This window comes from Enhydra lutris, unplaced genomic scaffold (assembly GCF_002288905.1).
Source record: "Enhydra lutris kenyoni isolate GAN:26980312 unplaced genomic scaffold, ASM228890v2 scaffoldscaffold10, whole genome shotgun sequence".
NCBI lineage: Eukaryota > Metazoa > Chordata > Mammalia > Carnivora > Mustelidae > Enhydra > Enhydra lutris.
Genome location: NW_019154094.1, coordinates 3,304,044 through 3,315,327, shown reverse-complemented (window position 1 = coordinate 3,315,327; position 11,284 = coordinate 3,304,044). Strand labels below are relative to the sequence as shown.

General features: G+C 57.7%; 1 protein-coding gene across 2 annotated transcripts; it reads left to right on the top strand.

Moving 5' to 3' along the window:
* Positions 1-3,380: 3,380 nt before the first annotated feature.
* LOC111143837 (homer scaffolding protein 3) lies at positions 3,381-10,877 on the top strand. Of its 2 annotated transcripts, none has more exons than XM_022497773.1 (10): positions 3,381-3,492; positions 5,235-5,316; positions 5,397-5,553; positions 5,794-5,925; positions 7,062-7,169; positions 7,986-8,107; positions 8,583-8,739; positions 9,069-9,176; positions 9,272-9,358; positions 10,394-10,877. In XM_022497773.1, the coding sequence occupies exons 2-10, from the start codon at positions 5,303-5,305 to the stop codon at positions 10,583-10,585; spliced, it is 1,077 nt and encodes a 358-aa protein (XP_022353481.1). In that variant the 5' UTR covers positions 3,381-3,492; positions 5,235-5,302; the 3' UTR covers positions 10,586-10,877. The 2 variants fall into 2 exon arrangements, with proteins under 2 accessions (XP_022353481.1, XP_022353482.1); XM_022497774.1 differs by lacking the exon at positions 3,381-3,492 and adding an exon at positions 3,939-4,175.
* The last annotated feature ends 407 nt before the right edge of the window (positions 10,878-11,284 follow it).

Sequence of the window (11,284 nt, the reverse complement as noted above, 5' to 3'; positions counted from 1 at the left end):
CTCAGCTCAGTCTTGAGAGGCCTTCGGGCTCTGGCAGTGACAGCAAGACACAGATGCCCCTAGTACCTAGGATCAGGGTTGGGTTGGAAGGAGGGAGGATGTTGGGGAAGGTCTAGAGGGAGACATAGGAGGGCTTCTCAGAGAAGAGGTCATTGGAGGTGGGGCTTTGAGGGATGAATAGGAGCTTCTCAGGATGCTAAGGTCTGGTGACTGGCCTTATTGCCCATGTTCAGGGGAACGTGGAGAAAGAGGAGGAGTGTGGCTAGAGGAGCACATAAGGGCCCCCTAGCTAAAGATTTAGAGGTTATCATGCCAAGTTGGACCCATTTCTGCCCTTGAAAACTCATGCCTAGTTGGGATCCTTCAACCCGTAAAAGAAAATCTGAAGAATTTGGCTCAGGATCAATACCATATGTCCAGACAGCCAAGAATAAGTGTAATGTTACGACAACCAGCATTTATTAAGCTCTCAGGGTCATGCCCTTTTCACTCAAGGACTTGTTGGATCCTTAAAGGAAACTTCAGAAATGGGCACCATTTTTATGTCCATTTTATAGATGGGGTAACTAAGGCACAAAAAGGGAAAATGACTTCTTTAAGGTCACACTGCTAGTAAGAGGCAGGGCTGGAAGTCAGTCCCTGGGCATGTGATTCTGGAGACCACCAAGGACCAACACCAGGGATTAGAGATCCTCTTCTTCTTGAAGCATTTAAAGAGTTCCTGCTGCGAGTCAGGCTTGTTCTAGGTGCAGACCCATGGAAGAGGTGGACAGTAACCAAATTGTGTCATAAACAGATCTAAGTGGCCACTGTCATCCACACCTGGGCATGTGGCTTTGAGAAGAGGTGACAAACTCCCTTTGATCTGGTGTGATAGGAACCCTCTAGGGAAGAGAGACAATTTAGCTCAGTCCACAGGTGGGTCAGCTTTAACTAGGCGGAGGCCAGAGTCTAACCCACAAGAGCCACTCTGCAAATGCAGCCTCCCTAGAGCCAGATAAACTGTTCAAGTCTCTGCTTGGTCCCTTCTGTGACAGGAAGTTCATTTTCTTATATCTTCTCTCAGGCCCAAAGGAAAGCTATCACTTCTTATCAGCCACCCTGGGGTGGTGGCCTCTGCCCAGTCTGTAAGGACAACCCCAGGCAGAAGAGGGCTCAGGCTGGGGTGGAGGTGGTAGCTTAGGGCAGCCCCCTCCCTACCTGTCTACCCAGAGGAAGATGAGGAGCTGCTTGTGTTACCAGGATTCTCCTGCCTCCTCCCTGTACCCCCAGCCCTGTAAGCATCAGCCCATTCTCCAGGTGAAAAAAGTGAGGTCCACACTGACAAACCACTCCCTCAATTTGTACTTGAGTAACACAACTTCAGGTCAGGGCTGCTCAAGGTGAGCCCCATCCTAACTCTTCCTGGAGGCCACTGAGTGGGGCCCAGGGAAAGATTTCAACTCCCCACTCTCCCTCATGTTGTTGCCTTCTGCCCACACAAGGAGTAAAGTCTGCCTGGGCCCCTCTCTTGGCTGCCCCCACGGAATGGCCACCTGGCCCTGGGTCTGCCGCCGGCCAGCACTCAGCACACCCTGAGTGGCTTCCAGAAGCCTAAGCCCTGTCGGCACCTTTCCCAGTTACTTTTTTTTTTTTAATCATTTTTTTGGTAATAAGGAAAAGTCACTCTTTGCACAGAACAGACGGTATTTTCTTTGTTCCCCACAATGTTCAAAGCGTTTTGTGGCTTCAGGCCTAAAAGCCAAGCCAAAACCTTTCCTTGTGCAGATGCCTGGTGCAGTTGAAAGCAGTTGGGGAAACTGAGCCTGAGCCTCAGTTTCCCTAGCAGGGGTGAGCAGTTCCTCTCATACTGGGTAAGGCTGGGGCTCCAGGATGGGCTAGCCCTCCAAAGAGTGCCCAGACCTGTATGCAACGGAAGTGATCACAGATAATATAGATCAGGGATCCCAGAGAAAGTGATGGGGGCCCAGTGCAAAACACGGCGGGATCCCTTCCAAGTCCCAGAGAGTCAGAAAAGCTTCCAGGAGGAGAGGGGCCAGTGGAGCTGAGCCTGGAAGGACAAGGCAGAATATACACCTGCAGAAAAGGCTTTCCAGGTGGAGGGAAGAGCTTGGGCAAAGGTAACTCCATCTTGGCCCAGGCATAAGTCTCCAGAAACCACGTGACCTAGAATTCACCTAAAGGTATCTTGAAGATAGCTACCAGCCCAGATGTATGATTCTTGTCAGCGGGGGAAGTGGAAAGAAAAGAACAGGGAAAGGAGACAGGACAGAGAAGACGAAAAGCAAAATCTCTGAGATCATCAGAAAGTTCAAACATGAGGTTTGGGGGATCTGTGGGCCTTGGTTCGGGGGAACTGCAGCCCCTCTATCCATGACTCCGATGGCCCTGCATGACTTTGGAAGAGCCCAGAGAAAGGGCAGCTGCAGGATAGACAAGTGGGTCCCACAGGTAGACTCAGGTCTGGGGAAGATGATCCTGGCGGCTCATCTTGAGAAGGACCCCCTCTTGGCAACTGTACAAAAGGCTCCCTCTGATCAGAGATGACAAACCCAGACCTGAGGACCTTCAGGGGATTCACTCATTTGGTGGGAACGGGGTCCCAACATTCCATCTGTCCTAGGTTCTTGGGGCCCTGCAACAGAGCAATGCTGATAATTCCACCATGGTTGGTATCCATTCCTTCCTGTCCTGGGAGACAAGGTGGGCAGAAGCCCCTCCCCAACCGGGGATCAGAGCTAGGTAGAAGTCAGGCAGGAAGGACTCTGATGGGACATCCCTGATCAAGCCTCAGGAAGCGCCTACTGTTTGCCTCTCTCAGCCTCTCTACGTCTCTCCCAGCCTGTCTCTTTCATTTCCTAGTAACACCCACAGAGCACCTACTGTGTGCAGACACCGCCCTCTGTGCTGTAGAGGTGCCCTGTCCCAAATCCCTGTCCGGTGGAGAGGGATTCCCATGAAAAGCAGAAGGTGACGACCTCAGACAGCTAGAGAATGGGCAGCAGTGACCTGGAGGGTCAGGGCCACCCCTGACAGGACGATGAAGTCACGTTCTCCACCCGTCTGTCTCCAGTGTCTCTTTCTGATATCTCTGCTTCTGGGTCTGGGTCTCTGTCCCCATCCTCACCCCCGGTCCCTCTTCCCTGGGACTCCCTCCCAAGGCTGGTCCTATCCCGCCTTCCTCCCGGCTTCCGCCCCTCCCTCTCCCCAACCCCCCACCGCGGAGGGCCGGCAGGGGGCGCTGCGGGGCGGCCTCGGCAGCCCGGGGAGGCGGGGCGGGCGGCGGCCGCGTCGGGACCGGCCGCGATGGGACCGGAGGCGGCGCGGGCGGCGGCGGAGGCGCAGACAAAGGCGCGGGTGGTGCGGCGGGCGGCGCGGAGGGCGCGGGCCCCGGAGCCAGCAAGCGAGCGGGGCGCCCGGCTGCGGGGAGTCGGCGGCGCGGGGCAGCACCCGACTCGCGCCCGGACACTCGCGGGGCGCCGAGCCCGCAGGGTGAGCCCGGCTGTCCGAGCCTGCGCCGGGGACGCGGGGGGCCGGAGGTTCCAGGACCATGGGGAGGGCGCGGCGGGTCCCCGAAGTTCCAGACAGGGAGGCTGGGGGCGGCTCGGGAGCCCCGAAATTCCGGGGCTTGAGAGGGCGCGGGGGCCTCGAAGTTCCGGAGTCGGGGTCGGAGAGGGCACAGGGCGAGGGGTTCCCAAAGTTCCGGACCGGGCGCTGGAAGAGGCTGCGGTGTCCCCGACGTTCCCGGCCTGGGGTAGGGAGGCGGCGCGAGGAGATCCCGAAATTCCGGACCCGGGGTTGGAGAGGTGGCAGGGAGTCCCCGAAATTTAGGAGTCGGAGGTGGCGCGAGGGATCCCCGAAGTTCTGGACCTGGGGTTGGAGGAGGCGGAGAATGTATCCCCGAAGTTCTGGGCCCGGAGTTGGGGGGCGTCGCGCGGATCTCGGAAGTTCCCGGGTCGAGGGTGGCACTTCCCGAAGTCGGGGCGCGTATTGGGCGCCCCGCTTCTGACGCGGATGGGAACTCCTTCCTTACTGAATATCAGGCCCCCCGGACTGGGGCGCATGGGGTGGGGCTTTGCCCCCACACGCAATTGGGGATCCTGGGCACCGGGCGGGGTCGGGGCCTCCTCCGGGAGCCCCGCGGGCCGGCGGCGTCCGAGGCACATGACTAGTTGGTGAGTAACTTTCCCCAAAGCTGCAAGTCGCGGCAGGACCTTCAGGGCCGGAAGGGCCTGTGTTTCTGGGACCCCTGCACCCTGGAACCCTGCTTAGCTCCAGGACCTGCTCCCAACCCAGGCCAGAGCTGCCGCCCCTCCCCCACACAGGGACTCCGGTTTCAGACCCTGTGACCCGGGCAGCCGCTGCCCAGGACAGGGTGGGGGGGCATCCCTCCTCTGACCTGAGGAGGCCGCTCCGCGGGGGGCCTCCCTTCCCCCACTTTGCCACCTCCCTTCCCCAGGTCCCTGCTGGTCCTCTACAGATGCCCCTGGTGCAGGTTTTGGGGGCACAGAGGCGAGGGTCAGGAATTCTCTAGGGCAGCCATTCCTGGTTTCTGTGGGGTTGTGACTAAAGGCACCAAGAGGAGCTGGGGGGCCCCCTCTCCCAATCCTTGATGCCACCCAGCCCAGCCCTATTGGTATTGAGTGGGTATGGGTGACCAGGAACTGGGCATCGAGATTAAACTTGTTTGGCTACATCTTATCTTTTTAACTAGGCTGGGAGCTCCCTGGGGATTTGGACTCTGACTCCAAGGTGTGCTTCTGCCCTAAAGTGGAAGTTGAGGGATCCCCCTGTGGATTCTGGGGGTGGGGGACTAGTCTCCCAGTAGGCGCCTGGTCCTGCCCCACATTTGGATGGAGATCCCGGTTTGGGGAGTGATGAGTGAATGTGGCAGAAAATACCAAGCAGGAGTTCACCTTGGCCTTCTCTACCTACCCCAAGATTGAGGGGGTGTCACTGGGGGTTCGGTAAACAGCATGCTGAGAAGTTTATGCTGGAATATCAAGGGCCACCTGTCTCCTCTCAGAGAGCCATCTCCTGCTCGGCTATGTGGGGGCTTCCTCAATGGAGAGGAATAGGGTCTTTTTGCTCTGAGTGATCTGCTGATGCCCTTACCTTTTTGACTGACGTTCTATGAATGGTGTACCTTGGCAGTGGGTCCTGAGGTTGGACCTGCTTGGTTTCCTTAAGCCTGTCCTGGAGAGACACTCACAAGCCCCCCCCCCCCCCCCCAGAGACTGAGCCCGCTGCTCCTGCCATCCCTCTGGCTGCTTCTTGGAGCCCACCCAGCCCAGCCTGACCAATGTCCACAGCCAGGTGAGCCCCCGCCTCCCCAGCTTGGCCCTGAGTCCCCTGAGTGCTGCCTAGCCCCTCTGAGAATGCTCTCCCCCCTGCAGGGAGCAGCCCATCTTCAGCACACGGGCACACGTGTTCCAGATTGACCCAGCCACCAAGCGGAACTGGATCCCTGCGGGCAAGCACGCACTCACTGTCTCCTACTTCTACGATGCCACCCGCAATGTCTACCGAATCATCAGCATTGGGGGTGCCAAGGTCCTGGCAGGGCCTGGGTGGGGTGGCAGGCTCCTGGAGTCTCAGACACAGGCCTGGGTCTGGTCATTGCCTTGCTGTGTGCCTGGGGGATTGGGGTTGGGAGGAGCCCAGAATCAGTCTCCCTCCTGCAATGGCTCACACCAAGGACCTCCCAGGAGCTAATATAAAATGACACCCGGGAGGTTTCATGTTCATTATTATCAGTCTCATCAACCTTGAATTTTGTGTCCCCCCCCCCAGGCCATCATCAACAGCACTGTCACCCCCAACATGACCTTTACCAAAACCTCCCAGAAGTTCGGGCAGTGGGCAGACAGTCGCGCCAACACTGTTTATGGCCTTGGCTTTGCTTCTGAGCAGCATCTGACCCAGGTGGGCTTGCAGGGTTCCGTGGTGGGAGGGACAGGGCTGGGCCTGGGTCTTCTCCCAGGTACACTGGGGCCCCTGGGCAGGTGTTGCAGGATGGTCCTCCGAGTTAGACAACTCTTCCTGGTTCCCTGGATCATGTCTCAGCTCAGCGGGCCACCTACTCCAATTTTGGACACACCCTGACCTTCTCTGGGTGCCTGGGATGGGCTGGGAGTTCCCTCACACACCCTAGCACTCACTACCTTCATCATCGCCTCCCTCCATCCTCTGCTGTCTCCAGACTTCAATATTGTCTCATCCCATTTTTTCCCCGGATGGATAGTGCTTTCTGATTCCTAATGAAATCGTGAGGATTCTCTTGCTTCTAGAAGCTTTCATTTTCCTTTCAAATTTAGGTCTTGAATTAATTTCTGTGGGTGGTATAAGGCAGGAGTATTTTTTTCCCACTGAGTATTCAGTTGCTGTTGGACTGTTTTTGGAAATGACTTCCCCCCTCCCCCCACCCGCCCCACCAGTGAATGGCAGTGGCCCCTTTGCCCCAGTCAAGTGACTGTTTTTCTTTAAAATTTTCTTTAAAATTTCTTTTACAATTTTTCTTTAAAAAATTATTATTCAATGAAAGAAATTTATTTTAAAATGAAAAACAGCGTATCCTACCCACCCTAATTGGAAAACTGGTAGCGTGGTAAAGGTAATACAGTAGGAGAACAGGGCGATTTACATTCTCCCTGGGCACAGGTGCCCTCTCAGAGGCTCTGAGCCCAAGACTTGCTTTTTCTTTGTTATAAAACGACATATTCACAAGTGTCCCAGGCACTAAAGAGAGCACCCACCTGAGGCTCTCCTTGCTGAAATAAGCCAGACTGAGAGGAAAAGGGGAGCCCTTTCTCAAGGTGGCTCGGTGTAATCCACTTCCGTGAACATCCCACCCACGCCATGATACTCAGTCTGCTCGCTGGGACATTTTCCAAGCCTTCTTCCAGTTCATGAGATGAGAGGATATGCGTGGCTCCTAAAGTCCCTTCCAGAGTGACAGGGCTGGCGCTGGGTGGGGGTGACCAAGTGGGGCCCTGGGAGAGGGGCTGGGTTTTCTTTGATTGTTTGTTCTGCTTCTCCGCCGCACCCCCCCCCCCCCCCAGTTTGCTGAGAAGTTCCAGGAAGTAAAGGAAGCAGCGAGGCTGGCCAGGGAGAAATCTCAGGATGGGGGGGAGCTCACCAGTCCAGCCCTGGGGCTCGCTGCCCACCAGGTCAGTACTCCCTGTCCCATGCCTCCTAGTCACTCAGCTGCTACTGAGTACCTGGGTGCTGTGCAGGTGCCCAAGACCAGTGCTCACAGATCGGATCAAACTAGACCTACAGCAGGAGCCTTGGAGGGAAAGTGTCAGGAGCTCAACCTGGGGGTCTGGCTAGGCTTGGATCCCTGAAGGCCTGGAAACCAGCTTAGATGGCAGAGTAGAAACCTGGAGGTTAAAATAGCTAAGTAGCAGCAAGGTGGCAGAGTGAAAAACTGTCCTGGGAGTCTTCCCCCATTGATTTATTCAGCAGAAGTTACCGACCACCTACTGTGTGCCAGGCCCAGGTCTGGGAAAGAGGGTTACAGAGATGAAAAAGCAGGCTCCTGGTCCAGGCAGTGAATTCAGCGTGGAAGAGAGCTTCCCGTCTGAATCTTAAACTCATGTTGAAATTTGGCCCCAGGGAAGAAGGGTAGTGCCATGAGAGGATAGCACAGAGGTTTCACATCACTCCCCCGACCTTTGCAGATTTTGAATATCTCAGTGGGTTTATTTAGACTAGCCTGCCTCAGATGTGCTCCTGGGGACTTGGTGAGAGCCCAGGCAGGCAAGGTGGGGGTACAGTTCCCGGAGCTCTGGCCCAGGGGTCATGGGGAGCCATAGAGGGTGGATGAGGAGAGGAAGGGCGTGTTCGCATCCTAGCGCTAGAAAGGACCCTGTCTTCCGTCACAACCCCAGTAACATCAGCCCTGATCCCAACCATGACCTAATCAACCTGTCCTTTACCGAAGCCGGACCCCAGTGTGACCTCGCTTCTGCCCATATCCTTAGGTGCCCCCAAGTCCCCTCGTCAGCGCTAACGGCCCAGGCGATGAGAAACTGTTCCGTAGCCAGAGCGCGGACGTCCCCGGCCCCGCGGAGCGCGAGCGGCTCAAGAAGATGCTGTCGGAGGGGTGAGGCGGGTGGAGCGGGCATAGTGCGTGGCGGGACGGAAGGCGCGGAGAGGAGCTTCCTTGAAGCCGGGGGGCGCGACCGGCCGCGGGATCTGACTGTGTATCCAAGGCCCGGGGAGGGGAGGGGGCTGACTCGGGTCCTGTGGCTTCTGGAGCGGACCGCGCCCCTCGAACGCGCTCCTCCTTTGACCACGCCTTTTGGGGGCTAACCCTACCCCTACCTCGTCCGCCCCTGGGGACTAACCCTGCCTCAGCCACACCTCCCCGACCCTTACCCGGTTCTGAGCACGCCCAGATGGACTGACCCCGCCCCCGACTAGACGGCGCTCCCCCGGGATGTCCCCACCTGTGGCCCCGCCCCCAGCGCCGCCCCATCCCTCGCGCCGCCCCGCCCTGTCACCCCCTCCCCCAGCCCGCCCCTTCCCTCTACCTGTGCGGCCTGTCCTCGCCCTCGCCAACCCTCGCGTACCTGCAGCTCGGTGGGCGAGGTGCAGTGGGAGGCCGAGTTCTTCGCGCTGCAGGACAGCAACAACAAGTTGGCGGGCGCCCTGCGAGAAGCCAACGCCGCGGCCGCCCAGTGGAGGCAGCAGCTGGAGGCCCAGCGTGCGGAGGCCGAGAGGCTGCGGCAGCGGGTGAGGGGACCCCTTCGAGAGACTCCAGGTGGCCCAGGCAGCTGGGGAGCCCCTGCCTCCGCATGTCCTATCCGTCCTGGGTTCACTGCCTGGCTGTGTGATCTCTGCAGGTCCTTTCCCTGAGCCTCAGTTTCTTGTTCTGTATTATGGGTCTGAGAGAATGCCAACCTTTGTCAAACCCCATAAAGTCTTCCCTGCTTGGAGGTGGTACCCCCAATCAGAGGGGGCTGAGTGCCTCGTCCGGGGTGTGACTGAGCAAAGGACAGTTTCCCCAGGGGTCAGGAGAATGCAGGCTGGGGTGTCAGGGCCTGACTTTCCTGTCCACACAGGTAGCTGAGCTGGAGGCCCAGGCAGCCGCCGAGCAACCCTCAGCCAGCGAGAAGGAAGGGAGCCAGGCACTGGAGCATCTGGAGGCATTAGTGCAGACAAAGGACCAGGTGAGCACTGAGTGCGTGTCCCTCGGCTTCATCTTCCCTGACCTCCTACAGGGGAGCCAGGACCCCCAGAATAGATCCTGGGAACTCTTCTCTAGGAGATCCAGACGCTGAAGAACCAGACCGGTGGACCACGTGAGGCCGTGGATGCCACCGAGCGGGAGGAGACGCAGCAGAAAGTGCAGGTGTGTGTTGCTTTCACGGGACAGGGTGTTCCAGAATGCCCCCTCTGTGGGACAGATCTGGGGTCTTTCCTTCCTGATGGGTCCTGGGCAGCTGTATGCCTCTCCGAGCCTCAGTTTCTTCACCTGTAAGTGGGGTCAGGAAGAGATTTACCCAAGGTTGTGAAGGATTGGCAGGACCCTGCGTTGGAGCCAGTGTTTTGTGAAAGACGGTTATTAGTACAATGTTTCATTCTTTGACTAGGCAAGAAATTTTTAGAAAGAGTTTATTCATTTTTTTGACATAGAGTATGGCAGTGGGGGGAGGAGGGCAGAGGGGATTGGGAGAAGCATGCTCCCTGCTGAGCAGGGAGCCCAACATGGGGCTTGATCCCAGGACCCTGAAATCATGACCCAAGCTGAAGGCACATGCTTAACCAATTGAGCTACCCAGGCGCCCCTCAACAAGCAATTCTTGAGTCCCTGCTGAATTGCTGTGCTTGACCCCATCAAGCCCTCAGGGTCAGGAGCCTGCATTGGAACCCAGGTCTGACTGGTCTGGCTTTCACTGAAGACTTTTTCTGAGAAATGTTCATGGGGAATGTCCCGAGTCCAGCAGGTGAAGATGTTAAAGGATCTGGGGACCCAGAAGAGAGAAGTTGGGGAAATGTTCCCTCTTGTCTTCTGGGCAGAGTGCTCAGCCTGTGCAAAGGCCCTGAGGTGGGGAGAAACTCAACATGTTCAAGGAACCACAGGGAAGCCAGCAAGTCTGAGCTGGAATGAGCAAGGAGGGAGGGGTGTGGATTTTGTTCCTAGCCTGATGGGTCACAGAAGGGTCTTGAGCAGAAGAGGGATGTGATCAGTTCTATGAGCTTTATATTGGCCAAGGGCTCAGGGAGTGTCTTGGGAGAAGCTGCAGGGAGGGTAAGAGACGGAGGGGGCATGGCATGGTCCAGAGTGGGGTCTGATGGGATGGCACTCAGATGCTGGATGCCCCAAGCAGGGCTGGTGACCCTAGACTTGTTGGGGCCCCAAATCTTGTCTACCCTCTCCCTGCAGGACCTGGAGACCCGCAATGCTGAGCTGGAACACCAGCTGCGGGCAACAGAGCGCAGCCTGGAGGAGGCACGGGCCGAGCGGGAACGAGCACGGGCTGAGGTGGGCCGGGCCGCACAGCTGCTGGACGTCAGGCTGTTTGAGCTGAGCGAGCTGCGAGAGGGCCTTGCCCGCCTGGCTGAGGGCACCCCCTGAGCCTGGCTGCAGGGTCTGCGTGGGAGCCGTGGGAGCCGGGGGCCTGCGGGAGCTGGTTTCAGACGCATGATTCCCGCCTGGAGCACGAGGCAGGCCGCAGGCGGCACAGTGGGCCATTCACCCTGGCAGGGACCGGGGGGCCCAACTCAGCCTGGGGAGGGCCTGGCCACAGTGCCCCAGCTGGCCCTGGCCACTCACAGCTCAGGGGCTGTTTAGGGGGCTTTTCATTGTGTAGAATTTCTAGAATCCCCAGGGCGTGCGCTGGCGCCCAGATTACATTTCTAAGAGCGGCGGTGCGTGTGTGTGTGTGTTGTGTGGACACCCGGGCATCTAACCGCCGTCCCTGCACCCTCTACCTGCTTCCTCTTGGAGGCACCTCAGCTGCTCTGTTGGGCTTAGCAACCCATTTGCCCGCGAGAAGAGTAAGTTTCAGAGTCCGAGGAGCACATCATGCCAGAGCCAGGAGTCCAGCTCTGCCCAGCACAGCTGTCCCCACTCCCTTGGGCTCAAATCCTCTTGTCTGGACCAGTTTGCCTTTAGGTGTCCCCTGGTTAAGTACCCCTCCCTTTATTCTGGCTACAAACCCCAGATTCCGGTGGGCAGGTGGGGAAGCTTCTAGAACGTGGTAGTGTTCACTACACACAGGCATCATGTCACTGAACCTGACAGCCACATTTGGAGAATGGTGTCCTTGCAGTG

What these genes read in the sequence shown, in the direction of transcription:
- LOC111143837 (XM_022497773.1), top strand. An exon ending in TAGTGCAGACAAAGGACCAG is followed by an intron (nt 9,177 to 9,271) that starts GTGAGCACTGAG and finishes ACTCTTCTCTAG; the next exon opens with GAGATCCAGACGCTGAAGAA. An exon ending in AGACGCAGCAGAAAGTGCAG is followed by an intron (nt 9,359 to 10,393) that starts GTGTGTGTTGCT and finishes CTCTCCCTGCAG; the next exon opens with GACCTGGAGACCCGCAATGC.